The 27,334-nt window shown below is 62.7% G+C and overlaps 3 protein-coding genes across 4 annotated transcripts; all 3 read right to left on the bottom strand.

Moving 5' to 3' along the window:
• Positions 1-281: 281 nt before the first annotated feature.
• On the bottom strand, positions 282-5,706 carry CDC20 (cell division cycle 20). Its single transcript, XM_075424705.1, has 11 exons — positions 5,622-5,706; positions 5,179-5,381; positions 4,523-4,668; positions 3,673-3,769; positions 2,996-3,124; positions 2,434-2,630; positions 1,993-2,087; positions 1,424-1,655; positions 1,178-1,303; positions 888-1,005; positions 282-541 (listed from the first exon to the last, which is right to left on the bottom strand). Exons 1-11 carry the CDS (start codon positions 5,696-5,698, stop codon positions 363-365), a joined length of 1,599 nt encoding a protein of 532 aa, XP_075280820.1. The 5' UTR covers positions 5,699-5,706; the 3' UTR covers positions 282-362.
• Positions 5,707-5,990: 284 nt separating this feature from the next.
• Positions 5,991-11,747, bottom strand: MPL (MPL proto-oncogene, thrombopoietin receptor). Its single transcript, XM_075424715.1, has 12 exons — positions 11,495-11,747; positions 9,235-9,370; positions 8,737-8,912; positions 8,258-8,523; positions 8,025-8,181; positions 7,729-7,858; positions 7,233-7,402; positions 6,990-7,132; positions 6,700-6,859; positions 6,462-6,549; positions 6,270-6,357; positions 5,991-6,182 (listed from the first exon to the last, which is right to left on the bottom strand). Exons 1-12 carry the CDS (start codon positions 11,745-11,747, stop codon positions 5,991-5,993), a joined length of 1,959 nt encoding a protein of 652 aa, XP_075280830.1.
• An 11-nt stretch (positions 11,748-11,758) lies between these two features.
• Positions 11,759-26,928, bottom strand: TIE1 (tyrosine kinase with immunoglobulin like and EGF like domains 1). Of its 2 annotated transcripts, none has more exons than XM_075424713.1 (23): positions 26,385-26,928; positions 25,608-25,895; positions 22,048-22,158; positions 21,785-21,940; positions 21,558-21,689; positions 21,119-21,259; positions 20,778-20,906; positions 20,246-20,391; positions 19,947-20,091; positions 19,526-19,684; positions 19,195-19,332; positions 18,775-19,065; positions 17,424-17,714; positions 16,601-16,914; positions 16,289-16,499; positions 16,024-16,134; positions 15,730-15,920; positions 15,488-15,601; positions 15,253-15,323; positions 15,019-15,059; positions 14,800-14,896; positions 14,450-14,549; positions 11,759-14,143 (listed from the first exon to the last, which is right to left on the bottom strand). In XM_075424713.1, the coding sequence occupies exons 1-23, from the start codon at positions 26,428-26,430 to the stop codon at positions 14,072-14,074; spliced, it is 3,495 nt and encodes a 1,164-aa protein (XP_075280828.1). In that variant the 5' UTR covers positions 26,431-26,928; the 3' UTR covers positions 11,759-14,071. The 2 variants fall into 2 exon arrangements, with proteins under 2 accessions (XP_075280828.1, XP_075280829.1); XM_075424714.1 differs by having other exon boundaries at positions 11,760-14,143; positions 16,721-16,914.
• Positions 26,929-27,334: the final 406 nt, after the last annotated feature.

Below are 27,334 nucleotides of genomic sequence, written 5' to 3' on the forward strand. Positions count from 1 at the left end.
CAAGCAAGCCACAGCCCCTCTGATGGAGCTGCACTTGTGGTCAGCATTAAGACAGGGCAGGTGAGACCCCTAGGTGAGCTGGGACAGATGCAGAAGTACAGTCAGTGCACAGCACGCTCATCCTAGGACTTCAGGGCTCTGCTAGGCTCAGGCTGCCTGCAAACTAGCCCTAAAGAACAAGAGCTCCACCACTTGCCCAGATCCCAGACCTCAGGGAGGAGGGGCTTGGTTCTGTAAGCCATGGCCTTTTCTTCCATCAGACTCCATTGAAAAAATCCAATTAAAGCAGTTTATTAACATTTAAAATACTGTACACTGTGTAAACCAACATTTCCCCAACTCCCCACACCAGCCCTGTGCACTTATCGGATGCCCTGGTGAATGATGCTGCTTTTGGCACTGTTTGCCTTCTCTTTCTCCCTCTTCTTTATGGGGTCCATCTCAAAACAGCGCCAGAGCCGCAGCGTTTCATCAGCAGCTGCTGAGGCCACTGTTGCACCATCAGGGCTCATAGTCAGGTTCAAGACTCTCGCAGTGTGACCTGAGGAGGAGGAGGTGTGCAGTCAGGGCTGGGCAGATCACCATATGCCCTGGTCCCTCTGGTTCTGCCACAATGGTCAGGTTTGCTCCCATATGGCCTGAGCCCCACCAGCTTGCATAGCTATCCCCACACCATGCTGCAGCAGCATGAATTCACACCCTAGGCATGTGCATGGAGCAATGGTGTCTCTTCAGCAGCCCACAGGAACATCTCCCTCTAGCAGCATGCCCCTGGAGACCATTCTGCATCAGTGATGCTCCAGACCACCAGTCTGCTCAAACCAAGGACTGCATCTGCCTTCAGCCTCTAGCAGCCTTCCCTTCCCCAGGCAAAGGGTTCAGCCTACCTCGCAGTTCTGTGACCTTGGCCATTGTTGGATACTTCCATATAATCAGCTGATTCTGTGCAAAGCCATGGCCTGAAATGAACTCCTTGTAGTTTGTTGACCACAGGATAGAACAGACCTGGGAAGAGGCAGTAACGCAGGTAAGACAAGCTGCTTATGCTGATGCTCACCACCCAGTGATGAGCATGGTCCCCCCTCCCTTCCCATGCCTCTGGGCCTCAGGAGCCAGCAGCTCTGCATGGATGTCCTGCCAGAAGGTGTTTGTCACCAAGCTGATGTTCATGTCTCACCTGGGAATGGGCATCAACAACACTGAGGCAGGTGCCAGAACACACATTCCAGATGCGGATGTGTCTGTCACTAGTCCCACCTCCAGTGGCTAGAACATTTGACTGCCATGGACACCACGCCACAGCCTGAAACAAAAGGGTTAATTGTAAGCCATGCAAGAGGCAACCTGCACCCAGCCAATGCTGTGCATCTGCCTTGCACACAGACATGTCCTCACACCTCACCCACAGCAGCGCTGAACTCACCTTGACAGCACCTTGGTGCTGAGTGAAGGTCTGTACAGGAGCAAAGTCTCCACTGTCCCCCTGGGTACATGGCCAGACGTTCACCAGGTTGTCATTGCCACCGCTGGCCAGGTAGCGGCCATCTAGAGACCACTTGAGTCCACACACCTCCTGTGTGTGGCCAGCAAGTGTGGCCACGTGATGCTCAGCCACTCTAACATCATGGTGGTGGATGTGGCCAGTCCGTGCCCCACTGCAGAGAGAAGGCTTGCAGGGTCAGGCTGACACTTATTTTCACCAAAACCTACTCTCATGCTGTTGCAAGACTGCCATACCTGCCCACTGGGTTTCAACCAGTGTTACCAGCATCGCTGGCCTGTCGGCCTGAGTGAAGCAGCCACAGAAGCTCTTCACAACTTCAGCACAAACAGCAAGAGGGAAGAGAGGTGTTCTCATCACAGTTGCAACAGAACAGGCCTAGTAAGAACCCCAGGCCAGGACAGAAACTCCTCCCTGCCACCCCTAGCCACTCACAGATCTGAAATGGGAGTCTGCAACAGCTGGACACTGCCTTTCACCCACTGCTTTACCTGGAGAGGATGTAGCTGTTCCAGCTGAGGGACCCCACACGGGAAGAGTGGCTGGTCATATTTCGGAGACGTTTCTGATGCTGTATGTCCCATAGCTAGAGAGACAGAGCAATAAGTTCTCCAGAGGATGAGGGCACCCAGCCCTGTTGCTTTGCCCTAAGAAACTCGCTGCACAGGCTCTGGCATTCAACCTTGTCAGTGTGGGAGCAGAGATCAGTTTGTATCTCATGCTTACAGAACAGAAAAGTAACTCCTGGTGTCAGAAAACACCAAAAGCAAACTGCCTTGCTGCTGCAGGTGGTCACTGGCTGTGGACATTTCCACCCCACACCAGTCAAGTCAAGAGCGCACTGCATCATCCCTGTGCTAGCCAAGCCTTTGTCCCAAAGCCCCACAGCCCCAGCAATCTCTAGACAACACCTCTAGTGCTCCTGCACTCACCTGGACCTCAGCATTACTTGTGCCAACAGCAAGGTAGTTTCCTTCTTTAATCCATGACACAGCAGAAACGTAGTCATCTGGATGCTCCATCTGCAGCAGCTGGATAATCTCCCCAGAGGCGTGATTCCACAGGTAGACAGAGCTGTCCAGAGCCACTGCCAGGAAGTTCTGAGAGCTCCAGTCAATGAGATTCAGATCTACAATTTGGAATAGCAATGCAGGTCACACTGCGCTTTACCTGGAGAGCCCTGCCCTTCACCAGTGCTGAGACCAGATCTTCCACCTGCACCAGGGGTGTGCGTGCAGGCATACAGGCAAGGGGCAGCCTGCTAGGTGTCACCATGCCCAGCTAGCAGGGCCAGGTAGCTCTGATCCAAGTCACCTACACAGCACTCTGGACCACTGTTCCTGCAAGGCTACACAGGGACACTCCAGAAGTGGTCCATAAGATACTGAAACAGCCCAGTTAGAGCTCCAGTTCCTTGGACCACACCATCCTAGGAACTGCACTCCAGTGCAGAATGATCTCAGTGCCCAGGACTGAACATTGCAGCCTACTTACAATAGTCATTGCGGATCTCTGGTGCATCCAGGATCCGGTCTGGCATTGAGGGAATGTATCTGCCATTCTTCCTGCCAGATCCAGGTGTTGTTTTCTGACTGTAGAGCACTTTCAGGTTATTCTGATAGCCTGTGTGCAGAGGAACAGATTTGTTAACCTGAGTTACTGTTTCCTCCCAGCTGAGCGCTGCTCACCCAACTACAAACCCCTTTCAGTGAAAATGAAGTCCCGAGAGAAGAGATGCACTCAGAAGAGTGCAGTGCACAAACATCACTAGCAGTATTAGCTGCTGAACCAGGGTGACTTCCAATTCCCAAATTCACAGGAACAAGTTTAACCGACAAGCACTTGCTTTTCTGTATCCCATTAAGTTTAGTGACAGTTAAGCAACAAAGTGAACACCAAATAGCTGGAAGCTTTTGCAGACCTCAGGAAGGTTTGCCACCTGCGGTGTAAGTGAGCAAGCAGCAGTTGTTTCAACTTTTGTAAATAAATTCACTGTAGCTGTTATACAGCCCCTCAACCTCAGGAAACCTAAGGAGGGAGGCTCCAGTGTCCGTAGGAGCTCTGAGAAGCTGCCAGCTGGTCTCTCCCATGTCCACACACAGGGCCTTGGTGCTGCTGTTCCCCTGCCCAGACCTCCAGCTGAGCCAACTCATGCAAGCTCTGTATCATACCTTCTGGAGCATTCTGCGGCTTTCCACAGAGGCGGAGGATCTTTGCCTCTTCTATGTCAAAGCCATTCAGATTCACTGCCCAGGCTTTCTGTTGCTCCTACAGAGACAAACAACCCTCAGCAAGGTGCATTCAAAATACAAAGGCCACGCTGCACCAAAAACTGCCCCTGGCAGAGCATATACCTAAAGCCCCTTCTTCTAGAATGAAGCATACAGCTGTGCTGCAGGAGCTGGCTACAGACAGGCAGCTCAGCGTAGTTTTTCCTCAGACATTGGCATGCTGTCCTGCTCATGTTTACATACAGAAGAGTGACAAATTCAGTGTCTCATTGCCAGTGGGGAAAGCCACAGCCACAAGGGACCAAATGCTTCACAAACACATTTCAGAACACAGTGTACACGTTCCAGAATAGCTCACCATGTAGACATTGTCCTAGAATAGCTACCACCAGCAGTTTCACTGCGCACAGGCTCACAGCTTTGTGTCTCTGCAGCCTGCTGTATTTTAAAGCCTCGTTAGCCCAAAGTTGAATTTTGCTACCAGAAGTGGCACAGGCTAGAGTGAGTGGAAGCAGAGGGGTAAAGCTCTACGCTCTTCCCTCTGCCTTGGGAAACACCCCTGCAGAGCAGCTACACTCAGGCTCCTGTGTACCCGTTCCATTTGCAGGCTCTACAGTTTCTAACCCATCCCAGGCTCCGGAAGCCCAGAGCTGGAAGCAATGATGGCTGAGGCTGTCAGCCTCATGTGCCTGCTTGATAGAACTCAGTTTGCTTCCCTGTAATCGGGCCAGGATGGGTTAGGTGTCTGCCAGTGATCACTGTAGTAACTCCAACTTCACATCACACTCACCTTCTTGGTAGGGGACTCCTCAGCAAGGTCATTCTCTTTGGTTAGGAGGAAACTGGCCATCTCCATCTGCATAGTGCTGCGGCTGGGAATGTAGCGATCCGCCCCGGCCTTTGTTGGGGTGCTCTGGATTTTGGATCCAGATTTACCTGCATTCACGTGCATAAATATTGTTTTACAGCTATTGAACAGCCTATATTTGAGCTTTCGAGAAACCGCAAACCCAGCACTCTGCCACATCACACCCACCAGGCAGGCCCCAAACAAGCAGGACTTGGAGAGCTTGTGCCACCCAGCCACAACTAACGCCCATTCCTGCCCCCTGCCCCGGATAACGGCACTAAGCTCCGACTGGGGACTGCCAGGAGACGGCTCCTTGGGCCTAGCGCAACAACTCCAGAGTTCACAGATAAGGGGAGGGTGCAAATTCACCGCTACAGCCGCTAAAGCTGCCAGCAGACAGCCCCCCCGCACTCGCCCCAGCACCCGGCCGTGCCCGCAAGACTCGGCTGGGGCTCAGCGCTCCGCCCGGCCCCGCCGCACAGGGCTCTGCCCGCCTCACGCTGCGGCGGGCGGCTCCCGGGAGCCGGGCACTGCGGCGCACCCCCCCCACCCCGCGCCTGGCAGCCCGGCGGGGCACGCCGGCCGCCGCCGCTCACCGGGGGTCCTGGACGGCGTCCTGCTGGAGCTGTAGGAGCGGTTGACCGGCTTCATGGGCGACAGGCCGGCGGCGGGGCCGGGCCCGGGGGTGCCGCTCTCCTTGGCCCTGCGCTGCCACCGTGCGGGCGGCGCGTTAGGGATCGCCGTGTCCAGCTGCAGCAGCCCATGGAGGTCCGTCTCGAACACGAACTGCGCCATGGAGCTGAGGGAGGGCGGACGGCGTCAGCGGGGGCCGCGCAGGGCCGCTGCAGCCTCCCCCCCTTCCCCCTCCTCCGCCACCGGCTCAACGGCTCCCCCCCCCCGGCCGCCCCTCAGGGGCCGCTTCACCACGGCGCCCCCCTCGCTCCCCGCGGCAAGGCCGCGCCTCAAGGCCCCTTCGCCACCCGGCTCTCTCCCACGACCCGCTTCGCCCCAACGCGGCCCCATCTCCGCCGCCCCTTACCGCAGCGCCGCAGCCGAGAGCCGCCCAGCTCTCCTCCGTCGCAGCATATTTAAAACCTGCGGGGCCGCTCCTCCCATTGGCCGCTTCAAACCCAAACCGCCGATCGATGCCATGGATACGACTGCGCGCCGCGCCGCGATTGGCTGGCTGGCGGGGCGGGGCGGGGCTCCCCCCAGCGGGCGGCGGCGCGTGCCGCCGGCAGTGGCGGGGCCCGGGGCGGGAGGGCAGCGCCGCTCCCCTGCGGGCGCGGGGCCGGGGATGGGGCCGCGGGGCCGGGGCGGAGCGAAGCGAGGCGGCCGCCGGGAAGGAGCGAGGAGGCGGCCGGGTGGTTGCGCGTGGTTTATGTCGGTGCGGGGGCCGCGGCGCGGCTCAGGGCGGCCCGCGCGGGTCCCAGCCGCTCACGAGCAGGTAGGACTGGTTGGCGATGTCGGTGCTGGGCAGCCGGGCGGCAGCGCGCGGCGGCGGGGGCGCGGCCGCCCCCCCCCGCGGGCCGGGCAGCACCTCCAGCAGGCAGGGCAGGACGGGCTCTTCCTCCGGCGGCTGCTTGTAGGGGGCGTTGGCCTGGGGGCGGCAAGGAGAGGGCGCGGTGGGGGCGGCCCTGGAGCAGCCCGGGGGGGGGGGGGGGGGCGCGGGGGTCGGCCCCCTCACCTGGCCGTGCTTGCCGCTCTCCTGGAGGAAGCCGCCCAGTGCGCGGTGCAGGTCGGGGACGGGGGGCCACAGCTTCTGCTTCACGTTGCTGGGTGCGAGGAAGGCGGCGTCGGAGGCCAGCCCCGGTGCCGGGGTGACCTGGTGTCCCCGGGCGGCGCGCCCGGGCCCGCCTGCCGCCGGCACCGCGCTTACCTGTAGAGGGAGGGGAAGGTGCAGCGCAGCCCCAGGAGCGCTCCCGTGAAGAGCAGCGGCACCACCGCGACGCTCGGGATGAGCCAGCCTGCGGCGGGGAGCAGCGCTGGGACCGCAGCCCGCCCCGGGCCCGCCGCCGCCCGGCCCTTCGCCTCCCCGCCGCTCCCCGCCCCGTTTCCAGCACCCTCGGTCTCCCGTCCGCTGCCCACGGCCCCCGCTCCTGCCCTGTCTCCCTTACCCGCGTCGGCCATGGCGCCAGCCGTGACGGGTTCGGACCAGGCGCTCCAGCTGCCCTGGTACCGCGGCCCGCGGGGCTGGGCCCGCACCTGGGCGCAGTAGCGGGCGCCCGGCCGCAGGTCCAGGACTGCTCTCCGGGCTGCCCGCGGGACCTGCAGCACCTGCGGGGCAGAGCCGAGCTGGAGGCGACGGCTGCCGGGGCGCGGCTCCGTCCTGCCCGACGCCCTGCAGGCCGTGTGCCGGCGGCAGGGGTGGGCAGGGCTGCTTGGGGGGCCCCCAGCCCCGCGTCACCTGCCAGTCGCGGCTGTTGTCCGCGGCGTAGCGGACCTGGTAGTCCAGCTGCCCCGCCAGTGCCTCGAGGGGCGGCAGCCACTGCAGGGTCAGCCGGCCCTGTGCCACCGTCGCCTGGACGAGCCGCGGGGCATCCGTGAGCACTGTTGGGGGTGAGGACGTGTCGCTGCCACGGGACGGGGACCCTGCCCCACTGCGTGCCCTGCCGGCGCGGGCAGGGGCTGCGGTGGTGCTGGCGCTCACCGGCCTGGTGCAGCCAGAAGGGCTCCTTGAAGTAGCTGAGGGTGGGCACGTGGGGACGGGTGACGTTCACCAGGATGGAGATGAGGCTGCTAGCCCTGGGCTGGAAGGTGCAGGCATGGGTGCCCTGTGCCCCCACGCTCACCTCCTCGCACCGCTGCCACGCGTCTTCCCTGGGCAGGGAGCAGGGAGCCAGTCAGCGCCAGCGTGGCGGCCCTGCTGCCCTCGCCCGCTGCCGGCCCTGCGCTGCGGCTGCCCCGTTCCCGCAGCCAGTGCTGCCTGGCTCCTCCGGCCCTTGCCAAGCAAAGCTGGTGCTGCCGTGGTTGGAGGGGCAGCAGCATGGCCAGGGGCGACAATGGGGAGGTGCAGGGTCGGTGGTGGTGGAGCTGGGCAGGGCACAGAGCCAGGTGGCACGGTGCAGGACGTGGGACGCAGAGCAGGGCCAGTGGTCCCTGGGGTGTGCCACCCTGAGGCCTGGTGTCCTCGCCATGCCCCTTACCTTGTGCCAGCCCCACTCGGAGGCGGCCGGTAGAAGAGCTGGTGGGAGCCGTGGGGCTCTGCGGGGTCCCAGCTCCACTCGCAGCGCATGCGCTGCAGGTCACGGGTGCTGCAGCACAGCCCGATGTCTCCTGGGCAGGTGAGAGCCAGGGCAGGGAGGGGGCTGCTTCCCTCTGCCCCCCCAAAACCTAGGTGCTGCACCTTACGTACCCCAGGACCCCCACCCCTCGCAGCCCCGGGTGTGGGTGCCTCCCTGCTGTGCCTGCCAGCACCCCGGCAGTGGGGATGGCCGCTCACCGGAGGAGCGGGGTGTCTCTGCAGCCAGTGCCTGCGACCAGGGCCCCCAGATGCCGTCCAGGGAGGTGCCGTCGGGCTTGGTGCGCACCTGGATGTGGTACCTCACCCCTGGCCTCAGGTCCCGGAGGACCACCCAGGTGTTGGCCTGGACCAGCCCCTGCAAGAGAGGGGCCAGGCTGGGAAGCGGCTGCGGCCCCTGGATCCCCCTGCCCGTTCCTGGCCCCTCTGTGTACCTGCTCTGCTCCCGGGGAGGCTGCGGCTGCCCCGACTGTGGGTGTGTGGGTGCTGATGGCTGGATGGATGGAGGGGTCCCCGGGGCGCTGCCCACCGGGGTCCAACTCGGTGCCGCAGGGCGTCTCTGGGGAGCTGGCAGGGCAGCACTGCACCTCGTAGAGGAAGAAGTCCGGGTAGCCGGCGAGTGGCGGCTGCCACGACACGCAGAGCTGCCCCGCAGCCCCAGCCCAGCGGGCCGTGATGTTTGCCGGGGGGGCGATGAGACCTGTGGGGAACGTGCCGGGGCGTTTGCCCTCTTGCGGCAGCCCTGGCCTGGGCACCCCCCGGCCCTGCTGCGGACACCAGGGCTGCCTCCGTGCCCGGGGCGCAGGGTGTTGCCGGCCCCTGCGGAGGGCACGGGGCGCGGAGAAGGGCAGGGGACCCAGGTCTGAGGACTGTCCTGGTGTCACAGGGGTATTGCCCATCGGGAGGGACTCACCCACTGCCTCCACACTGAGCTCCCGCCAGTACTTGGTCTGGTTGGTGGTGGCGTCCAGGACGTGGAGGTGGAGCTGGGTGAAGAGCCGCACGTCCTGGCCAGGAAAGACGCAGACATGCCGCGTCCCACTGGCCTCGTGGCGCCACGTGGAAACCTTGCATGCTGTGGGCACGTCCCTGAGGAATGGAGAGTGGGGACCTGCAGCACCCCATGCCTCCTGCCCGGGGCCAGGCTGGAGGAGAGGGGACCTGGGGCATGGCACCGAGACCTCAGTGTCACCAGTTCCTTCCCTGTGCCCCCCTGTGCACCATCCCCATGGGACTGAGGGCAGCCATGGTCCTAGCCCTGCGGCAGGCTGCGTGGTGGCTGCTGTGTAGCTCCTGTGGGCTCTCCACCATCTCTCCTTGCAGGGGTGGCACAGAGACCTGCAGCACCTCGACCCTGCTGCTCTCGGTGTGGGCAAGGGGGAGGCTGGGCTGTGTCCCCACCACTTCCTACCTGCTGTACCAGTAGTAGAAGTGGCACGTCCTGCTTGCCGCCTCCTCCTCCTCCTCCTCCCAGAAGCAGGTGAGATCCTCGAAGGAGCGGGAGAAGCAGCGGATGTCCTCGGGCACCCCTGCCAGCAGCGCAGCGTCTGGGAGGAGTGTGGGTGTGAAGGAGCCCCTGGCCACAAGCCCATCCCCATCCCACCTGTGTCCCGCTGGCCAGCTTGCCTCTGAGGCCAACCCACCCAGGCCCCTGGGGCAGCGTGGGCATGGACGTGGGCATGGCTGTGGCACAGGTGCCCTCCACCAGCCTGGCATGGTGGGAAGGGACACGGCACGCGTGCTGGCTCGCGCCGGGGTCCTGGCTGGCGGCAGGGCTCCCCGCCAACCGGCCCCGCTGCTCCCCCTCCTCAGCGCGCCGGGTCTCTCGGGACAAACAAACATCCCGAAATAGCCCTGCGGTCAGAGGGGGGCTCGGGCCCGGCGATCGGGGGGAAGCACCCCTGCCCTGCTCACGCCGGAAGGTGCGCGGAAGTGAGATAAGGAGGAGCAGTGCCCCGGGCAGAGGGAAAGGGCCTGGGGGCTGGTGTGGGGGCACGTGGTCCTGAGCAGGGGGATGCTCGAACCCCGGCCCAGGGACTGCTTGGGGGGCTGCGGGTTTCTCTGCCCCACTTCGCGAGCTGCCCTCCCTGTTGTTGTGGGGATGAACTGGAGCATCGCACCCTGCAGCATCTCCATCCCAAGTACCAGTGGCTCTGCTGGCACATCGAAAGGAGACAGCCCCAAGGTGCAGAAGGGTGAAGCAGAGGGGTGGCCTCGCTGCCCCCAGCATTGCTCCAGCACTTCCTTCTCCCCCACAGCCTCTGCCCTGGGACCCACTCTAGCCCTTCTCCTCCTCCTCTTGGGATGTGTCCCCTTCTCCTGGGGTTGCCCCCAGCTGCAGGACCCCACAAGAAGCCCCCTGCCAGTGCCTGGCCCTGCTGCATGTGCTGAGTGCATCTGTTCTCTGCTGTGCACTCCCTGCCCTGCCAGTTGAGCCCACCCTGGTCAAAGAATAAGAGAGTCCCCAAAAGTCCTTGCCACCTTCTCAGTGTCCCACTGCTCTCCCTGTCCCTTCCTTGCACTGATCCCCCCAGCCCTGTTCCTCCTTTCCCAGCGCTGCGTTGCCTTCCTCCCCCAGCCCACGTCCCCTCCCTGCAGACCTCAGCCCCCCCCCACCTGCTCTTCCGTTTTTGCACCCCATTGCCCCCACCCCAGGCCTCATGCTGGCTCCGTGACGTCCCCAGCGCCCAGTGCCCGGGAATGGGGTGGCCGGGTCCCGGCGGCACAGGGACCCATGGCGTTGGTGGGAGGCCACGCTGGTCCTGGGGGTTACCAGAGCATCTTTGCTGGGCACAGGCCATTTCCGGGGAAGAGTGGCTGCACAGCACTGCAGCCCACATCAGCCACACTCGGGCACCACGCTGCCAAGCTGGCAGTGGGCTCCGGGCACAGCGAAGTCGCAGAGGCTGTTGGCAGAGGGAGGATGAGCCCAACCCCATCCTTCCTCACACTCTGCCTGTGGGGGTGGCTCAAAATATGCTCCCGAGCCTGCCGTGGCCAGAGACATGGGGTGAGGCTGGAGAGACGAGCGGGAGATCAAAAGGATTTTGTTCAGTTATTGCATTTTATGGTGTTATGGAAAGTGTTAAAGGGCTAAGCAGGGGCTCAAAGAAAGCGCGGACAGGCCTGAAATGGGAGAAGGTTGGGAAGCGGCTCTGCCAGGTGCAACGAGCCAGGCTGGGGCCAGCTACCGGCTGACCCAAGGATGCTTGGTGGAGCAGTAAGGTCATGGCCAGTGTGGTAGCACTGGGATTAGCCTGGCAGCGCTGCCACGTTACCCGTGGTGCAGAGCTGTGCGGTCAGACATTAGCTTGAATTTCGCTCAAACCCTTCTCATCATGACTCCAAGAACTTTTGATGAGCGGGGAGCCCCTCTGCTCCCTGTGCAGGACTGGGAGCCCCAGGCTGCTGTCTCAGAGGGGTGCCTGGGGGCTGTCAGGCCCTGCCTGCTGAGAGCAGGGATGTCCCTTTGCTCCGGGCACTCCAGGGTATCCCACTGGTGGGAAGGGGGCTCCATCACCCACCCTGAACACCCCCCGCACACCCTCCTGGAATGCCCCCTCCCCAACCCTGCAGATTTTGGCTGCTGTGGGGTGCTCGCCGCACACGCCCAGCGTGCCAGCTCCCCTCTGACCCATCCTTTGGGGGAGAAAATGGCCCCAGGGACCTACCTTGGGACGTCACTGGCTGGGGGGCTGATGCTGGGCTGTGTTGGCTGAGCAGGACAGCGGGGAGCAGCGAGAGCAGCCAGCCTCGGCGCAGGCAGGCTGCCATCCCACACCCCGTGTGCCGGGGCCACGCGTGCCGTGCTCCGGTCTTCCCAGTGCCCCGGGAGCTGCTGCAGCTCCGCCGGGTGATACCTTTATCTGGGAAGTGGCGGCTGTGCAGCTCAGGAAGCCTGGCTGGAGGCTCCCCCCGCCCCATCGCCGGCACTTCCCCGTGCCCAAAACCACCATGCCGCGGCCCCTCGGCCGCCAGCCGCACTGCCGAGAGAGACTGCTCCTATCAGATAGGCAGCATGTCCTGCCCTTGTGGCTACCGGCATGCCGGGAGGCTGGGGTAGGAAGAAAAACAAGCCCCGAGAAACCAGGGAGGCCCCTGTGCGGGGCAGGGCAGGGCGCCGGGGGCTGCAGGCACATGGGGACACAGGGTGGCTGCTCTTGCTCCATCCCGCCCTGTGCCGCCTGGCACTGCTGTGCCCTGGTCTGCTCTGCACGGCCCAGCAGCATCATCCCCGTGGGTGGGCAGGGAGGAGAGCTGTGGGCATAGGGGGAATCGGCAGGGCCCGCACAGATGCTGGTGGAGCTGGTGCAGGAGCAGGGCTCTCGTGGTGGGGTCTTGTGGGCATGCTCAGTCTTGTGTCAGTCCACCACTGCTGCTCGGCACGGGTGGCCGGAGGGGTGTCCTGCTCTGCCAGGGCACAGCACCGCGGTGCAGCCCGGGGAGCACCAGCCGGGGCATGAGGAGCCACTCGCACACGCATCCCCCCTGTGCCAAGGGCGGGCTGGCGTCTCCTTGCCCCGCAGCAGCCGGAGACAGCACTGGGGACATCAGGGGAGATGGGAACAGCCAGCACCGATTTGTCACAGTCAAATGTTGTCAACACAGTCCCACTTCCTTCTCCATCCGGCTACTGGGCTTTGCCATCATGGAGGCAAAAAGCAGAAAGCCTTTGGTCTGAGCGGGGCTGATGATGCTGCCTCAGACACTGTTCCCAGCTGGCGGTGGAGGTGCAGAGGTGGTGGCACACGTCAGGCTGCCTGTGAGGGCCAGTCCCCATCGCCGTTTCACTGGGGACCTCAGTGATGGGGCAGAGAGGCTGCTTGCTAATGGCTGCAGTTGACACCAAAGAGCACCAGGAGGCCAGAATGGGAAACCAAAATGGTGTTGCCAGGGTTGAAACACCTTGTGGGGAAAAGAGACTCTTGCCCAGAAGGGCAAATGCAAATATCTCTGCCTTGGGCTGGGGTACTGGGCTCTGGAGGAGCAGCCCTTGCTTCCCACAGGGCACAGCAGCCAGCTGGATGGGCAGCTGGATGGCGTGCCTGGGGCTTAGCAAGCTGAAGCCAGCAGAGCTGAAGCCCACCCACTGTCAACATAACAAATGGCAGCAGTGCAGACGAGGGGCTGCAGCTGGGGCAGGAGCTCCCACAGGGGGGTCAGCGCAGAGCTCAGGCAAACCTCGAGGGACCAGCACATGCGGGAATTGCCCCAGCAGCACACGTTCGAGAGGGTCAAACACAGTGGTCCCTTTGCAAGATGCGGGAAGATACCCGACGGCTCGGCTCAGCGCCAGCTGGCCGGGGTGGGAAGAGTGTGGAGCCCCAGAGCCCTGCGGGGACTGGTGGGAGGAGCGGGGCCATCCCCATGAGGAGCGGCCAGCTGAGGGGAAGCTGCAGGAACAGTTTTCAAGCACGTGAGAGGCAGCAGCGCAGAGGAAGGACATGGTCTGTTCTCCATGTCCCTGGGGGCAGGACAAAGTCTTAAACTACAAGGAGGGAGATCCCAGCTGGACAATAAGAAAACCCAGCCCCATGGCGTGATGAGACCCGGGGCTTGTCTAGGGGCGCTGGGACATCCCTGGGTCAGAGGACCCAAACAGGGGCAGGATCCTGAGGCGTGCCCACCGCAGCAGCAGACCAGCTGGGCCCCGCATGCTGTTCCCCGGTGCTGCCAGTGCGGCAGAGCTGCGACCCCACCTCCCCTCCTCTGGGCCTGGCTACCTGTTGCACTACATTTATTGTCCATAAGGCAGAGCTGGCACCTCTGAAGAGTTACGGCCGAGCTGGAGGCTGTGCGCAGCCGACGCTGTCCCTCGTCCCTTGGCACTGGCTGGGGTGGCCCTGTCCCACGCCAGCAGCAATGCTCATAGCCCCGCTGGCACCACTTCAGGTCCAGAGCACACTGAGAGCCGCAGGGCAGGCAGCTGCTGGGTCGCTGCTTCCCCTCTCGCCCCAGAGCTTTGGCGCTGGTGTCCTTGGTCACAGGCAGCAGCACCCTGGATCCTGGGAGAGCCCCTCTCCTGTGGACCATGTTGGTGGCCAGTGGCATGCCAGCATGGCCAGCACACACTGTGGGGCAGCCGGGGAGGGGACAGTGCAGTCCTGCAGTGGGGAAGGTGCTCTCGGGAAGGGGCACCGGCGTTTGGCTGCTCGGCCCCAGGCGGGGACAGGCAACCCCTCGTCCCCACAGCACTGTCCCAGCAGGCTGGGGTCTGCGTTGCCCGTCTGCGCGGTGCCCGTGCAGCCTCACGCCTCCTCGGCAGTGGCATCGATCCCAGCATATGTGAAGTTCTCGAACAGGGCCATATTCACGTAGGCCTGTGGGGGAACCCCAGTCAGGAGCCGGTTGTGACCGTGTCCCCGTGTACCTCCCATCCCCACTGGCACGCTCATGGGCGCTGTGTCCTTCGGGGAGGCGCTGGGGCTCCCCACACCCAGAAAGTGATGCTGGGGTTACCCCCATGCGTGGTGGGGTCACACAGGTTCTGCTGCTAGACGTCCCCTCCTCCAAGCCCAAGAGATGCTCCAGCATTTGGACAAGCTCCGCGCAGGGCGGGCATCCCTCCCACTGAGCCAGGGCAACGCAGGCGCCCTGCACCCAGCCTTTCCACCACTGCCACTCACCTTCCTGGCCTCGAGCATGCGGATGAGCTGCATGGAGATCTGGGCGAAGGGCGGGCGCTCATAGGGACGGTCGCGCCAGCACTGCCGCATCAGCTCGTACCTGGGGACAGAGAGACGGTGGTGGCTCAGTGTGAACGCGAGGGAGACGGGGCAGAAAAGCTGTTCATGGGAGATGGGGGGAAGCAGGTGGGAAACTAAAGCTTGGGAGGGGTGTTTGGGGTGTAGGACCCCAGCTCACGCCCCAGACACAGTGCAGAGGAGAACCAGGAGGTGCTACCGGGAGCGCCCCTGGGCAGCTGGGCCAGGGGAATGTGGGTGCTGCTGTCAGCCGGGGCTCTCTGCCCACTTACACCTCATCGTCGCAGTTGCGTGGCTTCTCCATGCGGTAGCCCTGCGGCAGCTTCTCGTAGAGCTCGGCGCATGTCATCCCGCAGTATGGCGTCCCCCCTGCAGCCAGAGACACACAGCTGGCTGCAGCGGGGATGAGTCCCGGGTGTCACCTCCGGAGCTGCAGGAGGACCAGACCTGCAGGGACCCAAGGGGAGGCAGGGGACAAAGAAGACCCTTACCCAAGCTGACGATCTCCCAGAGCAGGACACCAAACGACCACCTGAAAGAGCGGGACCCAAGGCTGTAACGAAGCCCCTGGCCATGGGGGCATGGGGCAAAGCCCAGGAAGGAGGGGGCAGCCAGGGCTCAGGCCGAGCCCAGAGCAAAAGCACCGCCACGCTGACCACCCCAGAGTGGGATGGACACAGCTATGGCCATGCCCCTGCCCCAGCATCCCTGCCTGCAGGACTTACACGTCGCTCTTGGTGGTGTACACACTGTAGTTCAGGGACTCGATGGCCATCCAGCGAACCGGCAAGCGGCCCTGGGGAAACAGAGAGCGACCGTCAGGGGATGGGGGATGCCCTGCAGATGGAGGGCAGCGGTGACCCAGCTGGTCCCAACATGGTGGGTTGTTCCTATTGATGGCGGAGGTCCTGCCCACCGCATCGGTGCAGGCCCCATGGAGATGCTTTGCTCCTGCCTCACCATTGTCTTCTTCACGTAGACTTCCTCCCCTCTGGAGAGGCCAAAGTCGGCAATCTTGGAGGCCAGGTTTTCTCCCACCAGGATATTCCTGGCTGCCAGGTCCCTGTGGATGAACTGAAAGGGGCCAGTAGTCAGCAGAAGCCACATGCTCCCTCCTGCTGGTCCCAGGGGTCTTGTGCCCTGATGGGGAGTCCCAAGGCCCCCAGGGAAGGATGCTCTGGGGGGTCTTGCTGGGGATGTACCTGCTTCTCACTCAAGTACTGCATCCCCTTGGCCACGTCTGAAGCAAACTGGAGGAGCTGCTGGGAGGTGAGGGTGGAGGCGGTGCCGTGCTCCTTAGCAAAGGCCGGGTCCGTCTCCAGGACTCGGCTTTTGCGGAGGAAGTCGAGGAGGTTTCCATAGGGAGCATACTCAATGGCGATGTACAGGTAGCCTGGGGGACAGGAGGAGGTTGGGCTCGTGGGGCTCCTCCCAGCAAAGAGGAACACACAGCTGGGCAGGGGCCGTGGGGCTGGGGAGAGGGGGACAGTCCTCACCCTTGTTCTCGCAGGCACCCAGCAAGTTGATGATGTTGGGGTGATGGCCCAGTTTGCACAGCACCTCCAGCTCCCCGGCAAAGTCCCGATGGTCATTCTCTGAAGCAAACTCTGGAACCAAAGAAGGGATGGACACCCCACTCCTACAACAAGGGCCCTTCCCCTGCTCCTCCACTGATGGCTCCTGCCCCTCCTCACCCCCAAGCATGGCCCAGGATGCAGCTGCATCCCCCAGCCCATCATGTCCACCTCACTCCACGCTCACCTTTCAGCATCTTGATGGCTGCATTCATTTTGAGGCCATCCTTTTTGATCATGGCCCTGATGACCTGCCCGAAGTTGCCCTCTCCGATCATGTCCTCAAACTTGATATCTTCCCACTCCAGGATGGGGTAGCTGAGGGGCTCAGGCTGTGGCTTGGGCCGGCGCGTCAGGGTCAGTGTCCCCGAGTTGAACTGCAGGATGGTCTCTTCCCCCTAGCAGATGGGAGCGGGTGAGGTTAGAGGCACCGGGCACCCCTCTGCCCATGCAGCAGTTCTGGCAGGGCAGGCGTTGTGGGCAAGGGTGGGCTCCGCACCCTCTCTGCGTGGAAGTGAGGTCTGACTTCATCCAGACTGGAGGCTATGGAGCGTGACCTGGATCGGGCTGGGACGTGGGGAGCTGGGGACATGGTCCTGGTGGGGCAGGCGGCACTCACCGAGCCAGACTGGTAGGTAAAGGTGCGACGCCGGTGGAAAAAATTCTTCTTGATGAGGAAGAGTGCCAGGAGGGCAAAGAGGATGGTGAGGCAGGTGACAGACACGGAGCCGACGATGGCCAAGAGCAGCTGCTGGTCTATTCCTGCCTGCTCGGTGCTCTGGCTGCCCAGGCTGGGCGGCACGCTCAGCGCTCCTGCCGAAAGGAGGGATGGAGGGTCATGGTTCATGGCCAAGCCCTGCCCAGGCTATACGGGTGGCCAAACTCCAAGATGGCAGCCCTCTCCTGGCACCCCGGCATCCCATGAAGACACCACAACTGCATCCCAGGCTCCTGGGATCATGGTGGCGCAGGGATGAGGGTGTCCCTGCTCAGGCCCTTCCACTGAACCCACTGGTTTCTGGACCTTCAGCCAGCTCTGGGTGCAGCCACCAACTCCTCCCGTGCTGGCTCTGCCCGGCTCCTCTAGCTCCCAGCGCATCACTTCACCCTCTGGCCAAGGCAGAGCCACTTTGCAGGAGCCATGCTGTCACCGTGTCCCCCTTGCCCCACCAGGACTAAGAGAAGCAGGATTTCTGAAGACAAGTGTTTTGGGTGTGGGCTGCTGATTCAGAGCTGTTCTGGTCACTCTTTGCCGACCTAGATGCTAAGCCCAAGCTCCCTCAGAGCTGTGAGCCTCCCGCCTGCTGCGACACCCCGCTCACCGTCCCCCAGGGTCTTGGCTTTCACAGGTTGGCTCCACTCCCCTGGGACATGGGAGTTGGCCCGAACGCGAAATTGGTAGCTGGTGCTGGCGTTGAGGCCCCCGACGATCTTGGTGGTCTCAGCGCCACTGTCGGTGTCGATCCACTGGGGCTCGCTGGTCCCCCCCACCTGCTGCAGCTCCACGATGTACTTGGTGATGCCCCCGTTCGGGTACTCGGGGACCTGCCAGGAGAGCCTGACGGCGGTGTCAGACACGGACTCTGCTGAGAGCGATCGTGGGGAGGAGGGGCCTGAGGCAAGGAGAGGAGAGGGTCAGCCCCAGGACAGGGCTTCTGGCACTGTAGGAGCTGAGCACTGGTTTGAGGACCAGACCCCATGGATGGCAATGTCAACCAAAGCCATGCCAGGTTTGAGGAACCTCCAGAGACCCGTAGCCCGTGCTTAAGTGGAGGCAGGAGGAGGTAGACATGGACCCCAGGGCCAGGAGTGGCTCTCCAGGTACAACAACATGACAGGACTGCATCCACAAACACTCCCAGCCTCAGGGACCATCAAGGTAGACCTCGTCTCTGTATTGACTAGCTCTTGGGATATTTTCTTTCTTCAGCCCTCCCTCACACACAGCAGGTTTTGAATATTTTATCATTCCCGTCGCCTCCTCTGAGCCTGCTCAATCCTGCCCACATCCCTAAACACAAATCCCCAAATCACACAAAGCTCTTGCAAGCAGCAAGAGGAGAAACCCTCACATCCTCCAAGCCTGATGCCCACCAGCCCTCCCAAAGCATAGTGGCCAGCACTGAGCCTCACTGAAGGCCTCGTGCACTCCTCACTTGCTTGCCAGAAACACCTCCCCATGGTCTCCCACCTGTGTGGGGATCTGCATGGGCGTGTGTGACCCCAGGAGTTGGTGCAGATCTCCCCAAGCCCCAGTGACTGTCCAGAAAAATTACCAGGCAGTGAGGTTAAAGTGAACCAAAGGGAAATAACTTCTTCACACAATGTATAACTATATCAAGAAACTTGTTGCTACAGGGTGTTGTGAAGGCCACAACCATAGACAGGTCCATCAGGGCTTGGGCAAGGGCGTGGAGGACAGAGCTGTTTGTGAGCATCACCTGTGATGGCCTGAATGTCATGTTCAGCTTAGGATGTATCTCAGCTGCTTGGTGCTGGAGCCTGTGGGGTCTAGTGGGGAGAAGAGGACCCATTTTCCCCCAAGCAGCTGTTCCTGCTCTATCAGAGATGGGATACGGGAGCAGCCAGACCTGGGGATGGTCGCTGTTACAATTATAAGTGATTTGTCATTCTCATTCCCTGTAGTAATTCCCTGTGTTCTGCTGGACCTACCTTTGCTGTTGATCATGACCTTGTAGAGGTCGGAGGGGGGCCCCAGGCTGGTGCAGTGGTACACCAGCACCTCCAGCCAGTACTCCTTGTTGAACTCCAGGTCCCCGATGCGGGCAGAGAGCACGGAGATGGATGTGATGTTTTTCTCACAGACCAGCCGCCTTGCAGAGTCAAAGAGGCGGACGATGAACCCGTGTGCTGGCTCGTGGCCACTTGACAATTTCCAGCTGACGTGAAGTGTGTTTTTTTCCTCTATGGACCAACCTTCGATCACAGGCTTGACTGTGGGCTCTGTGAACAAAAAGGCAGCAGAACCTCATGGCGCATCAGCCCCAGGGCTTTGCAGACCCTGCACCGGGCAGGGTTAGGGGCAGGGTCAACGTTAGGGGCAGGGTCGGGGTGAGGAAGATGGAGGCTCACCGAGGCACTCGGTCACCATGACGGCCTCAGGCCCCTTGCTGCCCTCCCCACCATCCCCTGGCCGGCTCAGCTGCACCTTGACGATGTAGGCAGTCACTGGCCGGAGGTTCATGAGGGTGATATTCTCGCTGTTGTCAACTGTTGGCCAAGAGGACACATCAAAGCCTTGCCCACGAACCACAATCTGCCCTGCCACTGGCATCCTCCTTGGCATCACCATGGGGGTCCCGGCATGGAAACCTCTGCCTACCCCAGAACCCCACTGTCTGGGGCAGCCACCCCCTCCTGCCTGGGTCCTACCTGTGCCCCCCACCCCCCAGCAGACACATACCCACAATGGATGACCACGCTGAGGTGTCGTCCTTGGGCTTGTAGAGCAGCTTGATGGAGGTGATGGGTCCATCGCCAGAGAAGCAGTCCACGGGTGACACCACGAGCTGGCGGCTCTGCTTGGCCAGCAGCCGTGGGGGGCTCAGGGGCTCTGGTGGCACTTGAGGGGGTGGAAGGAGGGAAGGACACCAATGGGACTGGGAGCAAGGAGGAGCAGAGCGTGGGTACCGCTGCCACCTCTTGGTTCCTTGCAGCTTTGTCTGGGAAGTCTTTTATCACCACCCAAACCTGTCTCCTGGCACTGCGGCACACGATGGGTGGCACCCAGGCCAGTGGGGGGGGGGTTGGCATTGCCACACCAAGCCGTCAGCCTCCCTCGGCAAGCCCGGCTCATCCAGCTCACGCCACCACGCTTTCCTCACCTCGGATATTGACTTTGACTTTCCGGCTGTCCTGGCCTCCGGTCGTGGAGACCCGGCACTCCCAGAGCCCCGTGTCTGCCTTTGTCAGGTGCCGCACCTGAAACTCGCAGGTGATCTGCCCCGGCTCAATGATGGCTTTGATGAGCTGTGGGCACACAGGGTGCCATCAGCCCCCTGGTTCAGCCCCCTGGCTCCGCGTGCTGGCCTGGAGCTGCCCCGCAGACCAGCGGGGCAACGGGTGCTTCTGGGGTAGCCGGCAACATGGGGATGGTGGTGGGGCAAGGGCATGGGGGCCATACCTTGAGCACGGTGCCGTCAGCCTTGCGCAGCTCCACACTGTCACTGGCAGGCAGCGGGTTGCCGGTGGCCACGCAGCTGACAACAGGCTCTGAGCCCAGGTTGAACTCCAGCTCTGAGGCCAGTTGGATGATCTGGGGGAACCGGTCTGGCACACAGAAATCGACATTAGGGCTGGTCCTGCTCCTCCCCAGGCACGAGAGAGGCTGGCCCCTTTCCCCGGTGCCGGCCACAGCCAGACCCTGGTGCCAGGGGGCTGGTGCCACACGCTGTGGTCTGGTCCTGATCCCCACCCCACACACAGGGCTCAGCAACGCTCTCGGCACAGCTAATCCTGGGGGGCCAGACTAGATGGTCCCCTTGCAGGACCCTGGTCTCCATAGGGTTGGGGGCTGTTTCTGCAGGCAAGGGGGGCTGCTGAGCTGGCTGGCGAGGCTGGTAGCCGATGGCCCCCCCAGTCACTGGTGAGGAAGGAGCCGGAGACCTCCCAAGGATGGGGGACAGAGACCCGCCGCAGCCCCACGCCAGCCTCACCTGACTTCTCACAGTGCAGCCCGTGCCAGCCCGCCGGGCAGACGCAGCCGCTGAAGCGGTTACAGCTGCCTCCGTTTCGGCAGGCGCACCCCAGGGCACAGTCGGGGCCGTAGTATCCCGGGGGACAGGCTGCGGGAAGAGGAGAGCTCGCTGCTACCCGCGGCCGTGGTGCAGGGCCGTGGAGGCAGAGGCTGCGGGCAGCTGGTGCGGGCAGCACCACTGCTCAGCCCACGCCGACTCTGGGGCTGGGAGAGGTTTGCACGGGTGCTGCTGCTGCTGGGGAGCAGAGCCAGGCTGCAGAGGAAGCCCAGGCAAGCTGATGGATGCCCACGTCCCCATACCTTGGCTGCAGCGGGAGCCACTCCAGCCCGAGGCGCAGGAGCAGCCGTAGGGGTCCGGCAGGCAGAAGCTCAGCCCCTGGCAGCCCTGGGCTCTCTGGCACGTCTCCTGGCAGTTGCGGCCGAACTGACCTTCCCGGCAGGCTGAAAAAAACAAGCATGGTTTGCCCTCACCCGCCATTCCCCTACACACTGCTAGTGCATGGCATGGCGCTGGTCTGGCGCCCCAAGCCCTGTGTTGCCACCCTGAGCAGGCACAGAGCCGTGTCCTGCTGGGAAGGTGGGTGGTCCGTCCCTGCTCCAGAAACAGGGCCACTGCTGGCAGGGAGGCACCGGGGATGCACACAGAGATTCTGGCTGTGGTACCCGGATCTGGGGGTGCAGTGGGGCCCCCCTGCATGCCCCGGGCACAGCTCCGGCTGCTGGGCAGCCCGGCACCTACCTCGCTCGCAGCGGGTGCCCATGAACCCAGGAGGGCAGATGCATTCGCCAACATGGTCGTGGCAGACGCCGCCGTTCAGGCAGTCGGGACAGTCCTTCTTGCAGGACGGTCCCCATTTCCTGGCAGGGCAGGCTGCGGAGAGAGCGGAGGGGCACAGGCTGGCACCAGGCTGGGGGCTGGCTACGGCTGCCGGTCCCCGTGTCCCCGGGAGCCAGGGCCCCGCTCACCTCGCACGATCAGGCGGTAGAAGGCGCTCCACAGAGGGCTGTCCCCCATGAACGTGGCGCTGTAGACCCCGTTTTCAGTCACGCTGACATTGGGGAGCGTCAGGGTGACGAGGTTGCCCTGCACCTCGCCCCGGTCCGTGGTCTGGTAGTAGGTGCCTGCAAGGGGGCAGAGGGTGACCTGGGGACCCCCGTGCCCCCGGGGACGGCACCAGGCACCGCCTGGGAGCAGCGCCAGCCCTGTGCCTGCTCCCAGGGCCACTTGCCATTTCTTTTCCACATAACGTCCATCTCCTTCCTCTTGAGGACCCTGGCAGAGAAGGTGGCCGGCTCAGCGACGTTCACAGACAGCGTGGCCTTCACCGGGAAGAGGTGGGCTGCGGAGGAGGAGAAGTAGGCTGAGCAGCGGTTGCCCCCCAGGACACTCACACCCAAGGGCAGTACCGGCACCCCCAGACCAGCCACCCCGAAACACAGCCTAGACACAGCCCAGCACCCACCACACATTTCCGCTGGGATGTCATGACATGCCTCCCCCTCCACCCCGCGTGGGACCTGGGACCCCCTTGAGCCTCCGCAGGGACAGGCGCTCCCTTCCCGGCCCCTCCAGCCCCCGCAGGCAGGCTCCAGGAGTGGGACGGGGCACCCTGCCCCCTGTCCAGCCCGCAGCCCCAGCCCGGCGCGGGATGATGGTGGCAGCAGCCAGGACGGATCCGCACGCTGCACCCTGCTTGCTGCTGGCTTGGGAGGTGCCGAGCGGCTGCAGGCAGCGACAGCAGGGCAGGCGAGGGGCGGCGAGGGGAAGCAGGATCAGTGGCCCCGTCACGGCTGTTTTCCTGATTTCCAAGGTGTTGTGCTGTGCAGCAGCAATGAACTTCCAGACTATTAATGTGAGTCAGCCAGAGCCCAGCTTTGAGCACAAAAGGGGCTATAAATACGTTACGGCCTGGGAAACCAAGCCCTGGGCGTGCCAGGACAGACACAAAGAGGGCCCAGGCGGGCGCTGGCTCTCGGAGCCTGCCAGCACGCCAGCCTGCACACACTAAAAGCGGCCGTGCCATGTCGGAGCGAAGGCACAGCCAGCCCTGCGTCCTGCCCTGGCGAGGCTGGGAGGAAACCGCACACGCTGCAGACGCCCGGGGAAGGGCACCGCAGGTCACGCGTCCTGGCAATTCCCCGGAATCGCCTCTCCACCTATCCCCCTCGTCAGGACCTGTCTACCACAGCCTGCACAGTCCTTTGTAAAGGGCACACAGATGTGGCCCCCCCCCCCCCCCCCCCCCCCCCATCCTGTCTCGCTCACTGGAGGGAGAGCCCGACATGTCCCCTGGGGATGCCCAAACACAGCGCTTTGCGTTTACCTACGTGGAATTTTATCTGTCACCCCATCACACCCAGCAGTGTCTGCAGCCCCCCATAGAGCTCATCCGTCCCCATCTCTCCGGGCAGCTCGGGGCACCGCCGCATGTTCAGCTGTTTGTAACACAGCTGGTGGCACAGGTCGCTGCAGAGACCCGAGCCACGCCGGCGGGGACTTCACCACGTGACAAGAACCACAAATTAACTCCTGTTCTTGCTCCCTTTCTTTTAGTCAGTTATTAACCCATGCAAAGACCTCCACTGCCACCCCATGGGTGCGGAGTTGCTCCCAAAGAGCCTTTGAAAGGGATTTTTTCCAATTTTCTCCAGGAACGCGAGCAGGCGGTGTTTGCTGGGTCATCCACAGCATCCCCACCGCTGCCACCCCAGACACCCTCCCACTGCAAACTCATGCTGTCTCTTTCTCGGGGACCACATAGCCACAAATTCTGCTCTTTATTACGGTTTCTACTAATTTGCCCGGTTCCAGTTCGGGTTTGCAGGCCTGTAGCTCCCTACCCAGCAAGCTTTCAGGAAAGGCTGGCATCCCACGAGCAGCCTTGCTGCCGGCCGCCTGCTCACGCTGCACAGGCAGCGGCACAGCCCTGATCACGGCAAGCTCAGCCTGGCAACGCCGCGCTGCTCCCCTCGGCTACTCCTCGCCTGTCTCCTGCTGTCGGCCCTGCCATTTCACACAGATCCCCCAGCAAGCTTCCCCCACTTCTCTATTGTCCACATGGATGCCAAAATACAAGAATATTGGGTTTATGCAACTGTTTTTCTGGGAATATTTCTGCTCTGGATATTATGAAAAATAGTTTATTGCCAGATTTAAATCCTTCTGATATTGGTCCTCAGGATCTCTTTGGTCTTCTTTACTATGTTTTTACAGCAAAACTTCTAAAGTTTAGCATCCTTCCTATGTTCTTCTTCATTCATGACCTTTTGGGAGATGGCAGCTTTCCTCTAGCTGCGTTCCCCACCCGCTGCTTCGTCACCCTGGCCTGCTTTGGTCCGCTCTTGGGCTTAACAGGAGAGACGAGACACACCAAGCCTCCCCAGTGGGTTCTGTTCACAGCCCTCCCTCCCGCTGCAAAGGTGTAATCCTTTCACTTGCTTTTTCCTTTATTTTTTTACTTCTCATTCTCTAGATTAAACAGAACAACAGCATCTTATTTGGCACTTGGAAAAAAGCCACTTTTTTGGCACTTGTAACTCCCGCAGGGGCTTGGACCCAAGCACCAACCAGCTCCTCTGCAGCACTATTTTGGCCTGGCTATGTTGACCCAGGAGCAGGGGGCTGGCTGGGAGCCCTCCACCATGGGACACCCCTGTCATGCCGATGGAGCCCCAGAGCCATCACCTCCCTCCGTGACTTATATAGGGGTACATTCAGGGGTGCAGAGCCCCCTCTGTGCTCCTTGCTCCCCGCTGCCGGCCGTGCCCCCCACGCCGTCTCCCGGTGCCTCTGCCTCCCTCCCTCGGGGCCTCTGTGCCGCCCTGCTTGCCCAGACGGGCCGGCTCCATTTCCAGTAGGACCACTGCCATTTTCGGGTTGAGCCTCTGGCTGAGGACACAGGCTGGTCACTGCTCCTTGAGGGATGCTTTGGACCGCACCAGCAGCCTCTGTTCCCCATCTTGGAGGTACTCGAGCTGCTTGCTAAAGCTGTGTTTTAACATAGGCAGGGAAACTTGTATCCCCCTCCCTCATTCTCAGCAAAAGGTCAGCTGTTTTAGACCAAGTTTTCTAAAAAAGAACTAGAAAGCATCCCTTAGGCAAACACCTATCATGGAAAATTTCAGTCCCAAGAGTTCTGCAAAGTCTCAAGCACAGAAGGAGCGGAGGTCGGGGAGGGGGCAGTGCCCCGGCTGGCATCCCTGCTGCTGGCTGGTTCGGAGAGACCCTTTCGGCTTATATGGCCCAAAATGGGAGTGGGAGACAAAAGCCCAGCACCGCCCTTGGCAGTGTCTCTTGGCAAGACCACCTGGCTGGAGAGGCAAGGTGCTGCTGTGGCATGGTGCTCGCCAAGCACATGGGGAGGCTGCCAGAGGTGTGCCTCGGCGTCACCTCCTCCCCGGGAGCCTGTGGTGGGGGCACAAGGCTGCCACAGCTCCCATGGGCTGCCCCACCTGGTTAATGATTTCCAGGCCCCATCGCTTTCTCCAAGGGCACCCGACTTCCACTTGGACCTTGCCCTGCTCCCGGGCACCGTTCCCAGCCCAGCCGGCTGCCTGCGCTGCCACCCATCCCCGCACGCCTCCGTGGGGCTCGGCCGCACTCCTCCAGCTGAACATCCCTCCCCTCTCCACCCCACCGGTGCTGGCAGACCCCAAATCTAGTCTGGGGGTCACCGCTGGCCCCCTGCCATGCCGGCTGGCACCAGGATTGCAAAGCACGGGGCAGGTAGCTCCCACGTGGACCCAGCGGGCAGGCAAGGAGTTGCCCGCGGCTCCCCCAGCTGCTCACCGTTGTGGCTGTTGTGCACGTAGACCACCTGGGCCTGCTCAGTCGGGGTGCGCCCCAGGCAGTAGAGGATCCCCACCAGATCGGCCATGGAGAAGCCCCTGGCCTGGACGTGGTTGCTGCGGTTGCGGTAGTTTTGGAAGCCCGTCTTGGGGTGCGTCATCACGATCTTGTTCTCCCGCTCGATCTGCAGGTAACTCACGTCACGCTCCCCCATGACACAGGAGAGGAAGAAGTCGGAGTGGGACAGGCTCTGCACGTTGGCGATCAGGGTGATGTCCAGGATGGCCCCTGGGGTGGGGGAGCACAAGGGCACATCACGACTGGACAAGGGCACAGCCATCCCAGCCTGGCCTCAGGGCCAGACCCCATCACCCATATGTCACCCCGTTTGCAGGACGTTTTAGCCACCTCCAGCCCAGGAGGCACAGCCAGGTCGGGTGCAGATCCATTGGGATGACACGGTGGGCATTTCCACTCCCCTTTCCAAGATCCCCAGGGGCTCAGAACCCTGCCATGAGCCAAGCGTGCAGCAGGACAGGGTTCTCGGGGCCCCTCTGCTCCCACAGGCTGCTCGTGCCTCAGCCCCGTGCCTGGGACAGGCAGGCAGGGCAGGGCACTGCCGGCCTCCGAGGTCTCCAAATGGCCGATCACGAAGGGATGTGTCCTCCCTCCGAGACCTGCTCTGATGGCACCACTGAGCTCCCACAGCTGCCCCAACCCACCAAGCGTCCCTGGGCAGGGGCTGCTCCCCGGGGCAGAGAGAAAGCGGCGATTTACCTGCCAGCCACGGGAGGAGAAGCAGAAGATAAAGCTGGAGTCCCATGTCCTTGGAGCGTGTCCCGAATCTGGCAGACGTCAGAAAATCCCCAGCATGTCCCAGCCACCGGGGTCAGAGCCGGAGGCCGCAGCTGCCTAGGGGCTCCGCATGAGTGGCAGCTCAGGACCCCTGCTCCCTGCCTGTGCCCCCCATCTCGCCTCCACCCTGCTGCTCGGCATCCGGCGCAGCTGGGACCACCACCTCTGGTGCATAGCCAGGGTGCAGCAAGGAAGATGCCCCCGTCTCCGCTTGCTCGGTGGCCGCTCGGCTGCTCGGGAGCAGGGCTTGGTGGCGAAGAGGACACTGAGGTGCCCTGCCCAGTGGCAGCTCTCCCGGGGAGCGGGCGCCCACCCCTCCCGGGCTAGGGCCGCGTGCTCAGGGCTCCCCGAGCCATGCTGAGCCCCCAGCGTGGCAGGGAAGTGTTCTGACCCCCCTCCTCGCCCGCCGTGCAGAGGATCTCATGCCCCAGTCCGCCCGGGCAGCAGCATCCCTGTCCCCTCGGTGCAGCCCCGTGGCTGATGGCTGTGGGAAGGGCTCTCTGGAGCAGGGAAAGGAAAGGGGCCAAGGGGCCGTGGCTGGCGGCGGCGGCGGAGCCAAATCCTGTTTCCCATGCGGCGTTTCCTGCTCTCCACCCATTGTTTGGAGACGGCCCTGACTCCAGGAGCTGGCGGGAGCTGCCCTATGCAGGCTCTCCCCCGGTGAGTGGAGTGCGGCGATGCTGAGGCCGTACACACCTCATGACACCTCGGCCTCCCGCCGCCACGAGCCGGGGTGCTGAGGCACAGCCCCACCTGGGCTCCGTGTTGTGCCGGGGCCTGACTCATGCCCGTCACAGGGCTGCCATCCGCGTTGAAAGGGGCCGAGTGGGAGCACAGGCAGGGTGACAAAAAGCTGGCCAGCCCATGCGGGC

The sequence above is a fragment of the Opisthocomus hoazin genome, chromosome 6, assembly GCF_030867145.1.
Source record: "Opisthocomus hoazin isolate bOpiHoa1 chromosome 6, bOpiHoa1.hap1, whole genome shotgun sequence".
NCBI classification, from domain to species: Eukaryota; Metazoa; Chordata; class Aves; order Opisthocomiformes; family Opisthocomidae; genus Opisthocomus; species Opisthocomus hoazin.